The sequence below is a fragment of the Girardinichthys multiradiatus genome, chromosome 14, assembly GCF_021462225.1.
Source record: "Girardinichthys multiradiatus isolate DD_20200921_A chromosome 14, DD_fGirMul_XY1, whole genome shotgun sequence".
Lineage (NCBI taxonomy): Eukaryota > Metazoa > Chordata > Actinopteri > Cyprinodontiformes > Goodeidae > Girardinichthys > Girardinichthys multiradiatus.
The window spans coordinates 44,308,775-44,326,090 of NC_061807.1; the positions used below are offsets into that span (position 1 = coordinate 44,308,775).

General features: G+C 41.4%; 1 protein-coding gene across 2 annotated transcripts; it reads right to left on the reverse strand.

Annotated features, from left to right (window-relative positions):
- Positions 1-764: 764 nt before the first annotated feature.
- si:dkey-28a3.2 lies at positions 765-15,041 on the reverse strand. Of its 2 annotated transcripts, none has more exons than XM_047385572.1 (7): positions 14,804-15,041; positions 9,370-12,699; positions 6,180-6,851; positions 4,472-4,521; positions 4,326-4,387; positions 3,917-4,231; positions 765-1,847 (listed from the first exon to the last, which is right to left on the reverse strand). In XM_047385572.1, the coding sequence occupies exons 2-7, from the start codon at positions 12,529-12,531 to the stop codon at positions 1,831-1,833; spliced, it is 4,278 nt and encodes a 1,425-aa protein (XP_047241528.1). In that variant the 5' UTR covers positions 12,532-12,699; positions 14,804-15,041; the 3' UTR covers positions 765-1,830. The 2 variants fall into 2 exon arrangements, with proteins under 2 accessions (XP_047241528.1, XP_047241527.1); XM_047385571.1 differs by having other exon boundaries at positions 14,590-15,041.
- Between the last annotated feature and the right edge of the window lie 2,275 nt (positions 15,042-17,316).

Sequence of the window (17,316 nt, forward strand, 5' to 3'; positions counted from 1 at the left end):
AGTGGTCACTATGTTGCCTTTTTTATGCCACCAAATGAGCATATAATAGTTTCACAAAAGCAGGTTTGTATTCAACATAAAAATTGATGAGCTTTAAAAAAAAAAATCTTATGTTTCTTTTTCTGAATGAGTGTTGAAAAGGAACTTGGGTTTGTTCTATAAACAATAACAGATATAATACAAATATTACATGTGTTAAGCCCTGTGATGGACTAACCTGTCCAGGGTGTACCCAGCCTCTCACCCAGTGACCCCTGGAGATAGGTAAAAATACAATGTCATCTGCATCTAGCAAGGTTTGCCTAAAAGTAGAGACAGAGTCCTGACCTTGATTATCTTTTTCAGAGAAAGTGTTTAGTGTTGGCTGTCGCATTGTCAGCAACATGATCAGCTTGCTAAAGATTAAAGCCTGGGTTGGTTAGTGATTCTTTCCAATCACTTCATGGTGTTTAAGAAAAGTTGTTTCTGAAATGATTCTTTAAACACAATGCAGCATACTGTTCTCTATGTAGTTATAGAGTGCAAATAGGTAAATGGAGAAGATGATAAATAAGTTTGGTTTAAGCTTAGATGTAAAACCACAGAGAATTGAACAAGCCAATGCTGCTTTACTGGTTTAGGTCAACCAGTAAAGCATGGGTACCCATTCCTAAACTCAGATTATTTCTTATTATTCCCTGATATTTTAAAGTTAACATTAACATTGGCCTGATCAGATAATTGTTAGATAATATGTAAAAAAAAAAAAATCTGCAGTGAATAACCAAAATGTAGAAATGGTTTATTACTGGAAAAGGCATTTAGAGATTCTTTTCCAACAGGTAAACATCATTAAGTCAAAATTACATTCATATGTGAATAACCAAGAGACATTTTAGCTCTTCTCACTGTTACAGCTGTGCTTTCAGTTTTCTCCCTTACAGCTTTGTGCTGGAACAGAAACATCTGTCAGCATGTTAAGCATCATTAGATTAAAGAGGAAAACGATACAAAAAACAGAAATGCATTCCAATATTTAGCTGCGATGCTTCTGTTCATCCATTTACTATTCATACAGAAAAATCTTTACATATTCAATACTTACGAATGAGAGACTGTACTACTCTAAGATGGGATTATATGTATGAATAACGCATCTTCAATAAACAGTTATATTTAAGGAGATTCAACAATAATAAATAATGTTCAAAAATATATTAATAAAACAGCATGGAGAAAACATTTGGCCTTTTACAGCTACCTTTGTATTTGTTTATATACAACATAGAAAACCCCTGAAGGTACTGCAGGAAGATTTCCACAAGGGTGATGAAGTTAGAAGGAAAAACTGCCTCAAATATCAAAACGAGAGAGTAAACAGCATACAGGCCTTAAAGAGCAGCATGGTACAGGTGCTTTTAAAAAGCAATTACACAACTGGAGACAGCAATGAGCAACCAGGATCCAACAAGAAAACTCGGTCCAATTAATCAACACAAATAAAGACTGGAATGTGTTTCCTTCCTGTGCTGTATGGATGTGTCCATAACAAATAATCTAGCCCAGCAGGTCTGTTGGTCTTTTATTCTCAATTATAAAAGAGGAATATAACAAATAACCTGGGTCAGCATTAATCCAAAAAAGGTTCGTACCACTTTTCCTAAACCCACCTGTTAGGAACGGAGGGAAATGTTATTTTATGCCGAATTCTCTCCAAGCCTTTTCTTTTCAAATGCCTTCATGCAAATAAATAAAACACTGCAATACAGAACTGAAAGAAGAAATAAAAACTGGTGGTTTTCTCTTTTGGACTTGGTTTCCAGTAGACCCTGCAGCCATTTCTTTTACAAATCAGTTTCCGTATGGTTCTGCAAAAAGAAGTCAAAGCATGAAACACACAGAAAATCCTCTATTATTATTATCTTGATTAAACTGAAAAAATACAAAACAGAAAAAAACATTGAGAACTTGGTGTATTTAGAGTAAACACCCAGTCCCATCAGGTAAATGATGTGAAAACACTTAACACACATTCATGTCTTTAGGTAAAGATTGTTTTTCATGTCAGTAAATGAAACAAGAATTTTGATAGGTGTTCCAATCTCTTCCATGGCCACAGATATGTAAAACACAGCACCTAGCCATGCAGAATATTTCTACAAACATTTATGAAAGAATGGGTCACTCCCAGGAGCTCGTGAATTCCAGCCTGGTACTGTGATAGAATACCACCTGTGCAACAAGTACAGTCGGGGAATTTCCTGCTCCTAAACATTCCACTATCTACTGTCAGCTGTATTAAAAAAAAGTGGAAGCGATTGGGAACGACAGGAACTCAGCCACAAAGTGGTAGGACAGGTAAACTGATGGAGTGTGGGCAGCGGATGCGGACACGCATACTGCAGAGATGTTGCCGACTGTCTGTAGAGTCAATCGCTACAGACCTCCAAACTTAAAATGACCGTCAGATTAGCTCAAGAACAGTGCTTAGAGAGCTTCATGGAATAGGTTTCCATGGCTGAGCAGCTGCATCTAAGAGCAACGCAAAGCGTAAGATGCAGTGGTGTGAAGCAGTGGAGGCCTGTTCTCTGGACTGACAAATCGTGTTTCTCCATCTGATGGACGAGTTTGGGTTTAGCTGTTGCCAGGAGAACCGTACTTGTCTGACGTTACTGTGCCAAGTGTAAAGTTTGGTGGAGGGGGAATTAAGGTGTGGGGTTGTTTTTCAGGAACTCTGCTTGGCCCTTTAGGTCCAGCCTCCATTCTAAATTTGGGATCATTTAGAATGAAGGCTGAGAGCCAGGCCTTCCCATCAAACATCAGTGTATGATCTCAAAAACGTGCTTCTGGAAGAATGGTCAAACACATTCCTAAACCTTGTGGACAGCCTTCCCAGAAGAGTTAAAGCTGTTATAACTGTAAAGGGTGGACCAACGTCACATTAAACCCTATGGATTAAGAATGGGATGTCACTTAAGTTTACATGTGAGACAAGGCAGGCTAGCGAATACTATATAATGACCAATGCAGACTGGGAACACTGTCCTACTTCTGCTCTTGTCAAAATTTGTTAAATCCTTATTGCTGCCTATTGTTTTTACTTACACATCAGATTTAAGGACCAAATATTCACGTGCTGCCTATTAAATCCCACCAACCTGCAGGTGCCATGAAGAAGTGATAATCACCTAGCCTGTCAGTGGTCATATTGTTATGCTTTCTATGTGTATTTTTAAGCATGAGAGATCAGTTAGGAAAACAGGAGTTTCTGCTTGTAGGCAATCTGGTTCTGAATCTGTCTGTCTGTGTTGTTATGGATCTCACGGATCTTATTATGGTGTATATTCCTATAGAAGTGTTTGACCACATTGTCTGGTAAAGTACCTTGAGATGGTATTTGTTGTGAACTGGCGCCTTATAACTAAACTGAGATATTTGACATGCTGACTGTGCAAAAGACTGGTGGCTTCCTGGAGAACCGAAATGTTCTTTGTGATTACGAAGAACTGAATAATGAACATCTGCTTTAAATAAAATGCAAAACTATTACACAGTAATGTATCCTGAACAGAGTATGTGAATTAACATATGGAAAGCTCACGACAGATTTTCTTACCACTTTTGATTGAACCTGATTTGACATCTTTTGCATGCATGCTGCCTACACTTTAATGTTGTAGCATGGTGGACATGGTGTTTTGGACTATACCCTTTTCAAAATTCACATTTAACAGCACGAATAAAAACAAGAAATAAATTAAATTCTGTGACAATTTTTTACAGATCTGACCTATTGGATCTTGGGGTTCTAGAACTGCCAACCTCTAAATAGGTTGAGGACTGCATTGCTGCTATCCACGTGATTGAAATGCTTGACATATAAAGGTTATAATGCTTGATGTTAACTAGGAAGAAGATGTTAACAGCTTCAGTGTACCTTCTGTAGGCCCACAGTGCTGCTGCAGCTGGCTGCTGAAGAAACGCTCCCGCTGTGACACCTGCTCATCCCAGGCCTCCAGTATTTTCAGTTTCTCTCTGGGTTCCAGCCTCAGGGTGAGAGGGTGGGCCTCATTGATGTGGGCCCTCACTCCATCCAGGCTGTGGGAGTACTGAAGCTCCCCACAGACCATGCACACCAGCAGCTGGTTGAGCGGATCATAGTCCATGAGGTAGCGGTTTCTCCAGACCGCCTCTGACATAGTATCCTCATCATCGTTATCATCACAGTGAGCAAACAGAAAATCTGCCTCACCTGAAAAACAGTAATAGGCAAGTTTATTTTGTGTCATATTGAACAGATTGGTGTGTATTCTTTAAGGTGCAAAGAGTCATAGATGATCCTGTACCTTCTATTTGAGCTGGGAAATTTGTGTACATAAAGGGTGAGGGGTCAGGATCCACTGGGATGCTGAGAAAACAAGATTTTATTATTACACTAAATAGAGCTGAAAGAAACAATGTTTAAAACCACAGAAGCTACATAAATTCCCACCTCATTAGATGTTGAGATGCTTCAGAGGAGTTTACCCACTGACTGGAATCCTACAGGAATTACACAGAAAAACAGGAAAACTTCACCACAAAAGTCCAGCTCACAATTTTCCTCTTATCTAATATTACAGAAAAAGCAGTTTTAGGCCCATTTTCAAAATGCCTTTTACAGGTTTTCACACCCCTTGCACCTTTTCACTTTTTTTGGGGATTTTAAGGCATCAGACCAACACAAACAACTGTTAGGTGAATGAAAAACGATGCTCGTTTTTACATTTAAGCACCTTTAACTCCAATTACAGCTTGCCACAGATTCTCAGTTTGATTTAGGTCTGGACTTTGGGCCTTTTTAGCAAATTAATATATTTTGATGTAATCCACTTAATTTTAGCTCTGGCTGTATGTTTAGGGACTTTGTCCTGCTGGAAGATCCCACCTCCATCCCAGTCTCAAATCTTCTGCAGCCCCTAACAGGTTTTCTTCCAAGTTTGTCCTGGGTTTAGCTCCCTCTATCTTGCCATACACTCTGATCAACTTCAGTGTCCCTAGACAAGGAAAGTATTCCCACAGCATGATGCTGCCACCTCCACGCTTCATAATATATTTAGGGTAATATGTAGCGCTGGTTTCCACCTCACAAAACCCTTTTGTATTTAAGCCAAAAATGTTACATTTTGTCAAATCTTAGAAGTTTATCTTCTTCCACATGCTTGCTGTAAACCTCTCAGATTTAGAATTCACAAATAATAGTTTTCTTCTCAACAAATTTTTCCCATCTGAACATGGATCTCTGCTGCTACAGTAAGTCAGGGTAACCATGGGCATCTTGGCTGCTTCTCTGATTAATGCTCTTATGACCAGCCTGACTTTTCAGATTTCTATTTGTAAGAAATTTGAAACAATGTTTCATTTTCTCTCCACTCTACGGTATGTTGGTCTATCACATAATATAACGCTCATTCTCTCCATCTACAGTTAGGCCCCAACTTATTCATAGCACCGTGATCTTTTACTTTTTACCAGCATCTTTTTTCTGACTGGAGGTAATATTAATGTTTTGAAGCAGACCAGCCAGAGACTTGAGTTGAATCTGAAAAATAATCAGTGGAGGGAGCTATAAATTAGGGTGATGGCAAATAGGCCTTCTAGCCTCAAAGACTTGGAGCTCATCATCAAAGACAAATCTTCAAAATATCGGTGCAAATACATCAGTAATTACAAAAAACATTAGATTACTGTAATGCCAATAAAAGACTTTCATTGATTATTAAGAAGTGTGTGAATTATTTTTAAAAACGTTTTGTAAAATGTGAATAAATGATTTTATTAATGATTTGTCTCAAATATTACACCCATTGTCTTATCTTTTAGGAGATCCCTGCCATTTCCTGTCAGAAACAAAATTCTTGGTTATATGAAAATTTCTTCCAGCTGTATAAATACTTTGGATTAAATGTAACCTCAATGTTTCTGCCACAGACTGCAGACAGTAGAGAGGGAAGGTGGCAGCACGTTTCCAGAATCTTTTACAAGAAGTGATTTTTTTTTTCATTTTGCATATAAAGAAACTGGGCTTTTAAAGACAAAAACCGACATAAAATGATGTACATTGCAAAGTTATTCTGAAATTAGATCAAATCAGGAACATTGAAAGGATCTCACTTCTTTCCATCATGATTATCTGTAACTTGTAGAACTTTTAGTCTTACCTGCATAGCTCTCGTCAGTGTTTGTAGATCCTGGGCAGGCAGGATGCTGCTGCTGTTGTTGGAAGCTCTCGTTGGGGTGTGTCCCTTTTCCTGAAATGCCTTCCTTGCTCTTTGTTCCTTCTTTTTTAACCTCCAGTACTCTCGCTTTCTCCTCAGAAAGTCCTCCTCAGACTCCCCAGGGATGCGTTTTGGAGGCATCATGGTGCTTAATGATGCCACCTGGGCAGAAGATTGAGCCATATTTATGGGACTTTGATGTTGAGCACAAGGGATTTTTATAGGACTGAGGATGGGATTTTGATGTTTATTAGGACATTCAATGGGATGCAGGTGGATGGCTGACAGTGGGTTATCTGGGGGTTTCAGAGTAGGAAGGGAAGAGGCTGTGTCAGTTTCTGTGGTTCTGGGTGTCCACTTTTGACAGTGTTGTGAAGATTCACCAGCAAAGTCAGTCAGATGTGATGAAGTCCCATCACTCACATTTCCCTCTCTGCTGATGATGGGGAGTTTGACTTGGAGTGCGTCAGGTGACTGTCCAGATTTACATGTTGTAACAACCAAGACTTCAGGAATGCTGCTCACCGCAGCCACAGATGTGACGGGTGAGGTGGACTGAATGGGTGGCTTTGTTGCATTCACACATTTAATATCATTAATATTAAGTCCTGCAGTCTGAACAATAGAAAATGACAGAAACACAGGAACATTTAGAAGTAGGAACATACAATGTACCCATAGTATTTTTACTCTAACAGTGCCACACACTAGCATGAGATATTGTGGAGTACTGATTAAGGTTTCAGTGGGACCAGATGCTCCTGCCTACAGGGCTGGGACTGAGCCAACCTGAGAAATCAAATATTTTCATGTTCCAAATCTTACTAAGACACTTCAATCAGACTTCAAATGCAGCTGGAAAAATGAGAATCAAAATGTTTGTTTTTGGGGTCCTGATTGGGATACTGGCTGGGATACTGGCTGGGATACTGGCTGGGATACTGGCTGGGATACTGGCTGGGATACTGGCTGGGATACTGACTGGGATACTGGCTGGGATACTGGCTGGGATACTGGCTGGGATACTGGCTGGGATACTGGCTGGGATACTGGCTGGGATACTGGCTGGGATACTGGCTGGGATACTGGCTGGGATACTGACTGGGATACTGGCTGGGATACTGACTGGGATACTGGCTGGGATACTGGCTGGGATACTGGCTGGGATACTGGCTGGGATACTGGCTGGGATACTGGCTGGGATACTGGCTGGGATACTGGCTGGGATACTGGCTGGGATACTGACTGGGATACTGGCTGGGATACTGACTGGGATACTGGCTGGGATACTGGCTGGGATACTGGCTGGGATACTGGCTGGGATACTGGCTGGGATACTGGCTGGCATACTGGCTGGGATACTGGCTGGGATACTGGCTGGGATACTGGCTGGGATACTGGCTGGGATACTGGCTGGGATACTGACTGGGATACTGGCTGGGATACTGGCTGGGATACTGACTGGGATACTGGCTGGGATACTGGCTGGGATACTGGCTGGGATACTGACTGGGATACTGGCTGGGATACTGGCTGGGATACTGGCTGGGATACTGACTGGGATACTGGCTGGGATACTGGCTGGGATACTGGCTGGGATACTGGCTGGGATACTGGCTGGGATACTGGCTGGGATACTGGCTGGGATACTGGCTGGGATACTGGCTGGGATACTGGCTGGGATACTGGCTGGGATACTGACTGGGATACTGACTGGGATACTGGCTGGGATACTGGCTGGGATACTGACTGGGATACTGGCTGGGATACTGACTGGGATACTGGCTGGGATACTGGCTGGGATACTGGCTGGGATACTGGCTGGGATACTGGCTGGGATACTGGCTGGGATACTGGCTGGGATACTGGCTGGGATACTGGCTGGGATACTGGCTGGGATACTGGCTGGGATACTGACTGGGATACTGACTGGGATACTGGCTGGGATACTGGCTGGGATACTGGCTGGGATACTGACTGGGATACTGGCTGGGATACTGGCTGGGATACTGACTGGGATACTGATTGGGATACTGGCTGGGATACTGGCTGGGATACTGGCTGGGATACTGGCTGGGATACTGACTGGGATACTGATTGGGATACTGGCTGGGATACTGGCTGGGATACTGATTGGGATACTGGCTGGGATACTGGCTGGGATACTGGCTGGGATACTGGCTGGGATACTGACTGGGATACTGATTGGGATACTGGCTGGGATACTGGCTGGGATACTGGCTGGGATACTGGCTGGGATACTGGCTGGGATACTGACTGGGATACTGATTGGGATACTGGCTGGGATACTGACTGGGATACTGATTGGGATACTGGCTGGGATACTGGCTGGGATACTGGCTGGGATACTGGCTGGGATACTGGCTGGGATACTGACTGGGATACTGATTGGGATACTGGCTGGGATACTGGCTGGGATACTGGCTGGGATACTGGCTGGGATACTGACTGGGATACTGGCTGGGATACTGACTGGGATACTGATTGGGATACTGGCTGGGATACTGGCTGGGATACTGGCTGGGATACTGGCTGGGATACTGGCTGGGATACTGACTGGGATACTGATTGGGATACTGGCTGGGATACTGGCTGGGATACTGGCTGGGATACTGGCTGGGATACTGACTGGGATACTGGCTGGGATACTGGCTGGGATACTGACTGGGATACTGGCTGGGATACTGGCTGGGATACTGACTGGGATACTGATTGGGATACTGGCTGGGATACTGGCTGGGATACTGGCTGGGATGCTGGCTGGGATACTGGCTGGGATACTGGCTGGGATACTGATTGGGATACTGGCTGGGATACTGGCTGGGATACTGGCTGGGATACTGGCTGGGATACTGGCTGGGATACTGGCTGGGATACTGGCTGGGATACTGGCTGGGATACTGGCTGGGATACTGACTGGGATACTGACTAGGGTACTGACTGGGATACTGACTGGGGTACTGATGGGTTGTTATGTTGTTTAGTTGTTTGAATCAACATAATTTGTTTTTGGAATGGAATCAGCTCCATCATCTACATTTTAAGGGACTCTTACAGAACTTTTTGCACTGTAACACAAAAATCAGCACGCAGTCTCAAGAGGTTGGCTCACCTGGGTATTTTTTGAAAGATCTTTCTGCCTGGTCTTTAACCTCGCCCTCTGCTGTCTTTTCATCAGCTTCCAGTATTCCCTCTTCTTTTCAAGGCTGCTAGAACTGCTTTGCCTTGTCATACTGCTGCGGTACGTTTCTGTTGATGGCACATGGCTGTTGTGGCACTGACTCTGCTGATCAAGGTGATGCAGTTGTGATGGATCCAGGCATGTGGTTGTGATGTTTTGGAGCTGTGGTGGCTCATAAGAGCAGCAGTTTTGATGGGCCCTATATTTGCTGTAAGATCTCTGGGTTCTACATGATGAGGCTGTGCTGATGAAAGCCGTTGAAGGGGTCTGGCATGACTGATCGCAGGTTGAATGCACCACCTCACCTGAGGTTGAAAGAGATAGAACTGCCTCACTATTTTGTGACAAATCCTTGAGCTGGGGATTTGGTAAGTCTTTTCCTTTCAGCACATCATTATCTGACTCCAAGGTTTTAGTTTGGGAGGTCAAGCAAGCACCTACAAGAGCTTTATTGTCCTTTTCACAATAAAGCTGTGATAAAATGGGCTCAATGTCTTGCTTGGAAGCATCTTCAGTTGTTTCTATGACCAAACCAACCGGCTCGACCTGATTTTCAGTAACTGTGCAGAGCGATTCCTCCAGGAGTTTCTTCATAGAGGCTACAGCAAGCAGAGTGGTGGCTTGGCTGTCTGCATTTAGAGATGGCTGAAGCTCTGGCTGTGGCACTGGAGGTGCAGGTGGGGACGTTGGGGGCTTGATGTCTAGACAGATGGCTTGATCTGGTGGAGAAATTAGGTCAGTGGCAGGCACAGACTCGCCCTCCTGTTTTATCTCATTTGCCTGTGGTATAGCAGGCACCTTGTTGCTGAGAAAATATTGTGCTTTTTCTGTACAGTGAGTAAAATTGGTGCTCGGTTGCACAGTGTTTGATGATTCTTGTGTCTGAGCCTTCCTGATCAGTACGGCTGCACTGGTTCTTGCTTGAAAGATACTATGCTTCAGTCGAAAAGCACGAGCTGCTCGCTGCTCACGTTTCTTAGTTCTCCAATACTCCCTCTTCTTTGCCATCCTCTCCTCCTCTGTCAGCTTCTGACCCACAGACAACACTGAAAGTGTTGGTTTACGGCTTGAGATGTTCATTTTCATGACGCAGCCACCAAAGTTTGAACCTGCGGCTGAGGCTGCATTTTGAGGAGACTGGAGATGAGTTAGTGTGAGCTGCTGTACACTTTTGTTTGACTTTGAACTAGAACTAGTAGTTATGTCAAGGTCAGACTGTGGTGTGACAGTAAATAATTTAGAAGTTTTGTTGACTGTCCGCACAGCAAGAGAAAAGGCAACTTTACCCTGAGATGAGTGTGAACGTTGATTTACCCTTCTGGGTGCAACATTTCTCCAGTTCATGTTAGTTTGTGACTGTGGTTGCATCACAATGTTCTTAGAAACGGCATGGAGCTTTTCTACACTTTTGTCTCCAGCTGTGTTTTGATATTTTTGACTCTGAGGTATGTTCACTGTCAGAGTCCCATCCTCTTTGATGAACCCCCCAATGGTCTCATTTGACTCAGTTGACTGCGCCAGGACTCTTGCCTTCCTCATTTCTTCAAGGATTTGTTGGTAACGCTTTACTCGGCGTGTTAAAGAGTCCTTCTCCTTTAGTCGAATCTTCTTCTCCAATGACAGCTTAGCTCGCTGTTCACGCTTCTTATTCCGCCAGTACTCTCTCCGCTTGGCTATTATTTGCTCTGATGTGTCATTAGGGTCCATTTTTGGCATACCTCTGGCACTAAACACTGTAGCTGTCAAGAAAGGTTTCCTTCTTAAATTTCTCTGATGCAGGAAATTCTTCTGTGTTTCAATTGGCCTTTGTCTAGATGTTTTACATGATGCAATCTCTTGGGTAATGTTAGAATGATGCACACAAGTTAGTTTTCGCTGTGATTCTGCTGGCTTCTTTACTTGGGTCGTAACAATTGTGAAGGCTGTCTCTTCCATCTTACGCCCATGTGGATTCTGTACGTTTATCTGATCTGTTTGTAGGTTAGTTACAGCTAACCCACTTTGCTGTTTGTTAGTTTCCAATGTGGCAGTTGTGTATGGCCCTTTAACCCGAACTGGAGTCTGCTTCTGGCCTGCGCCTCTGAGAAACGGCTGAGAATTGGAAAGAGCTGGGTTGGCCACAAGTCTTGTTTTCTGTGCTGTTAGCCCCTGAAAAGTCCTATCTCTGCTAAGAGTTCTTTCTCTGGCTTTAGTGATCTGAGCAGCCAGCTTTGCTCTCTGCTCTCGCTTTTTAACTCTCCAGTGCTCTCTTCGTTTGGCTGCTCTCTCCTCCTCAGACTCCATGGGAGCTGGTGTAACGCCAAAACCTGTAGCCCTTTTTATAGTGACCAAGGCACTCATTGTTCCACTTTGAGGTGTTGTGTGTGTTCTTTGGCCCTCAGTCTTACTAGAAACAGGGCCACAGAACGATGTATGCATTGTATCCGTGTTTACATTGTTGGATAAGACCTGGTGCTCATTCAATGCAACCTGTGCCTCGGATGGTGTTTTGGGGACTGATGAGCCCTGCATAGATCCACATGGCTTAGGTTCTGTTTTTGTGGAGCTGTTGCTGGTAAAACGGGTTATTCTGACTGGAGGCACTGATGAACTGTTGTTAAGTTGGGTTCCACTGCTTTTGGCTGAGGTAACCAGTTCATTAACACTTTTGGCTGTTGGACATTTCACTGTGACTGTGCCACCCTCAGCTGCTGTAGTTGAGAGGGAGCATGATGTTGGCTGCAAGGTACGCAAGACTTTGCTAACTGTCATTTTCTGATGCCACTCCTGTTTCTTAGTGGCCTTTGTTGAGCTGTGATCAGTTGTCTTTCCACTGTTAGATAAAGAACTAAATGAGTCATCATTACTTAATGAAGGAGAGGACAAGGGGTCTGACAAACTGGCATTGACCCCTGCAGAAACATACATAAATGAGAGCTTTTCCTCTCGGCTGTCTTGTGTCGACTTTCTTCTCTGTTCAGACACTCGGGCCCTCTGCTCTCTTTTCTTGTTTCTCCAATATTCTCTCTTTTGGGCAAGTGTGGCATCATCATATTCGGAGGCTGGCCGGTAACGATGGTATGCTGGACAACCTTTACCTTTCTGCGATGGCATGCTATTGTTAGCTTGGGCCACCCATTGGTTCTCATCTAACAGCAATAATTTTCTTTCTTACAGTGAATCAGTCAAGTTCCTCAGTACAGATTCAGGGTTGTTAACTCCACAGTGTTCTCCTATGTGAAACTGCTGAGCAGATGGCATTGCACTGGCATGCAGCTGTACCTAGGGGAAATAACATAACTTTTAGATTCAACTTGGTATTAAACCCCAAAATATTTGAAAGAGATTAATATACTGTTATTCTGGATAACAACTTTGCCTAAATGAAAAGTATGTAATGAACATATTCTAAACATATTACACATAGAAAATTTTAGACAAGCCTGTGGAACCCGATACAAACCAGCAAATTATTTTTGTAACCATTTTAAGTAAGATTCTTCTGACCCTTCTGTTCTTCAAACCAAGCATTTGTTTTCAACAATTCTGACCACTGTTCTGATAAAATTGGACTGTGGGGGAATTAGTACTAATGGTGCTTTTGCTACATTACATTTTAAAAGCAAAGGCTGCATCTGGTGATCCCTCTATGAATTTTAAGGATTTAATTTATCAAGATAAATTGACTTACCTGCTCATCACAGGGCCCTAAAATTTGAAAATGCGAATCTAAAACCAACACAGGGTAGATTATACTGTTAATAACTATTTTTAGAAATTTAAAATGAATAAAAACTAACCTGGCTGTTTTAACATGAACTATGGTGATAAATAGCAGCCCGATGTGGCTTACAAGGTGCATCAAGCGTGAACAGCTGTAGAAAAGCAACTGTCAGGAATGACGTTGGAAGGCTGGTGATTTAGACTTATGTAGTCACAGAAACTGTCATTAGGAGTTGTATTCAAGACCATGTTCTTGACAGCTGAAGCAAAGGCCATTCATTAGCATGATCATTCCAAACACAACAGCAAATCCGTAGTTACAAAGAAGAGCTACAGTGAAATAATCCAATATCCCAGTCAGTTGCAGTGAAATAATCAAACACATGTGGTTAACCTGACTGATATGAAACATTACCAAAGTTTCCACAGACCTTAACAACTCAAATCAATGTTTCAAATGAGAGCAAGCCAAGGGAATGTTAGAGGCTAATAAGCTAATACTAAACATAACTAACTGCCACTAACACTGGCTCTAACAGCTACTAAACCATGGGGTGGAGATGCATCTTTAAAAATCAAAACAGGATAATGCAATTGCCTCTGATGTATTTCTTTTAGAATTTTGCGTTTGTCAAAACTCTAGAATGAACATAGGGCAGAATCAGGAATGGATTCTATTTGGTCTTTGCTTTCAATTAGTATTTTACTGCTTCTTTTTAATTCTAGTACCTAAACTTAGTTCTACAAGGTTTTTTTCATAATCTGAGGTACTTTTTCTGCAAAGCAGTGGTTCCTGTTCTTGGTCCTAAGATATTTCGCTGTTGAAACGCACCTGAACATAATGGCATGCTGAAAAAGTAGTAAGATTATTTTCATGTTGTCTGCTGGAGCAGGGACAGATCTAAAACCGGAAGACAGTGGCCCCTGAGGGCCAGGATTAGGGATCACTGCTGTAAAGGATTAATTTGCCCTATGAGTGGAATGGTCCAGCATAAATAAACCTTGTCTTGCTTTGTAAAATACATTCTAAATTCACACACAGACAATATTTGTTTTCCTTTTTTGTACAAATTGATTTAAACCACAACCACAGGCTCTGAGCAAAGGGGACAATGGAGATGACTAAAATAATTTTTTACTGATTTGTTCTATAATTTGTGGATAACAATAAGATATTCTGTTGTAACACTAATGGTGAATTTTTATATGTTGTGCCTAAAGGCAGCTATAAAATATTTTCTTTCTTTTTATTGTCTTAAAGCTATCGTGTGTGAAAACGTGTCAGCTGCTGTAACCAGGAAGGAAACAGTCACTGTCCCTTTAAACATGTCCCCTTTCAACCACAAATTAGTCCCGTCGTAAACCGTTTTTATCCCGTACTTCTAATTGTTAAGTTGGAGGCACGGCCACGTTACTAAACCTAAACACAGTTAGCGGAAATATACCGACCCTTAGTGAGAAACACGGCTACGTTTTCCGTAAAGCGAGCCCGGATCCCTGTCTTCATCAGCGGCACAATGGACAGCATCTTCCGCCTGTTGTCCTCACGGACGGGGCGCCTGTCTAAGTGTTCCGCCGTTTAACATGGAGGGGAAAGGAGTAGCTACCGACGGAAAGCAGCAAGATTACAACAGCAAGGAACTGAAACATGCATATCTGTTACCTTCCAGCTACACTTAACTTTCCGGGACACTTTATACGAACGTTGTTTGGACTGAATAGGGCCAGGCCACTGCAGCTACTGTCCACCAGCCGTGCTCTGTCTGAAGCTGCCTTGACAACGCTCAAAGTACCAGGATGTGGGACCTGGATGCTTGTTCTGTGTGTGTGTGTGTGTGTGTGTGTGTGTGTGTGTTTACTACAAATACAGTGACCTGCTAAAACCGCTTATCTTTTCAAGCAAGATATTTACTCGAGAAAAAAAAATATATAATTTTTTTTTATAAATGACAATGAACAAATAGTGCATTCATGAACCTGCCTGACAGCTCAGTGTTTATGTTTTTATTGTCGTAGATTACGTAAGCTGTTCAGCTTGTTGGAATAGCTGAACAAAGATCAGTTGATTCATTGACTGTCAAATTGACACCACTATAAATTATAAATAAAATTGCTAAGTTATTTAGCTAAATCTTAAGAGAAAGAAATCAGGCGCTTTAGAACAATATTCTAAACGTCGCATCCCTTTACAGTAAGGCCCAAAATTGTTTATAGCAGGCGCCCTGGCAGATTTAGATTTTAAATTATTTTCATTTAACAAAGAAGTTTGTTTCTGTTAGGAAATGAGTTATCTCTCAAAATAAAACAAGTAAAAATATCAATAAAAAGTAATGTATCTGTTTTTAAGAAATGTTATAAAAATTGGATATCAACAATCATTTATACATATTTATATTTATTGTTGGTGATGAGTTCCAAGTCTTCCATTCCAAAATGTTAATATCACTTTTAGTCAAAAGAAACATGTTGGTGAATTAAAAGATTACTTTACACCTAAATCTGCTGGGGGTATGGATAGTTTTGGGTTTAACTGTACCTCAAAAACCAGAATTCCTGTTTGACAGTAACATCAGGCCCTACTTATTTGTGTTCCATTTACAAGTTATAAACCCTGGGGGACTTGTTAATGGGTGCTGGTTGTTCTGCCTGTTTGCACACCTTTGTAGTTTTGATGGTTTCCTTCCTGACTGTACAAAATTAATCCATTACCTGTACCAAACATGAACAATCCCAAACAGGGATCAGAACCAAAGTAATTGAAACTAGAGTGTAATACAAACTTTTCAGGACATAATAAACCGAGAAATGTAATCCTCTATTAGATCTGAGCATTGTATGACTATCTCCATAATTCATGAAAATACCTAACAACAAAGAAAAATAAACTAATATGTAATTACCTAAGTACATGGGTATCTCAGTGTTGTGTTCATCACAGTTGATCACAACATCCCGATTGATAGACTGGAAAAGTGGGTTGGATTGTCTAGTAATGTGCTCAAATGGTTCAGATCCTATTTGTCAGACTAGGACTATTTTATGTAATTTAGTAAATATAAATCTGAGAAAACAAAACAAATCATAGGTGTGGTTCCTCAAAGCTCTGTTGTTAGGCTATTTTTATTCAAAATACATATACAGAATACATAATTCCCCTAGCTCAGATTATGGAGTACCACAAAATCTATATGCTGATGACACACAGTTTTCTATTTCTGAATGTGTCATCACTTGACCATAGCTCACTACAGTCATTGACTGTGTATAATACATCCATCAGTGGAAAAGTCAAACATTTCTCCAGCCTACCAGAAAAAACAGACATTTTTGTTTTTGGTTCCAAAAATACTTACATTAAATTACATGGGGCTAAAGACCACAGAGCAAGCAAAAACCTATGTGTTATCAACTCAGACCTGAATTTTAACAAATACGTAACGTTTATTGCTAATTAAGCCTGACCAACTTAAAATACTACCATTATTAGTTATATTATTATTATATATTATATATGTATATTATTATATTATTATATTGGTATCTTATCAAAATATGACACAGAAAACTGCTGCATGCCTTTATCTTCAGTAAGTTAGATTATTGTAATAGTGTCTCTGTAAAGATCAGTCAGGCAACTGCAGCTCATCCAAAATTCTGCTGCCTGAACCCTGACAAAAAATAGAAAAATAGATCACATTACAGCAGTCCTTTAGCACTGGTACCATCTTTAGACAGAGTTCAAAATCCAAAATCCTTGGAGTTGTTAGTCAGGGATGAACCATGAACCCTCAGGTCATCTGAGACATGTTCACTATGTGTTCCCAGCACTGAAACTAAACAAGGGGAGAAAATATTTAGTTCCTATGTTCCTCAGTTCAGGAACCAACTTTCCGAAAACCCGGGGTGTGCAGAAACTGTTGGGTCCTTTAAATTATGGCTGAAAATATCACAGTTTACCTCAGTTTATTCATAAAGGCTTCATCATTTAAGTTATATCACTTCTTGTTTTTTTTTGTGGGGGTGGGGGTGTTGAATTAACACTTTAACATTTCTTCCTTTTTATGCAATGCTTTATGTTTAATGTGTATTTTTTAAATATGTATTTTGTGTTTTTGCTGTATTTGGTGTTTTAATGTGTGTTGTCTATGTTTTGATTTCCTGTAAATCACTTTGAAT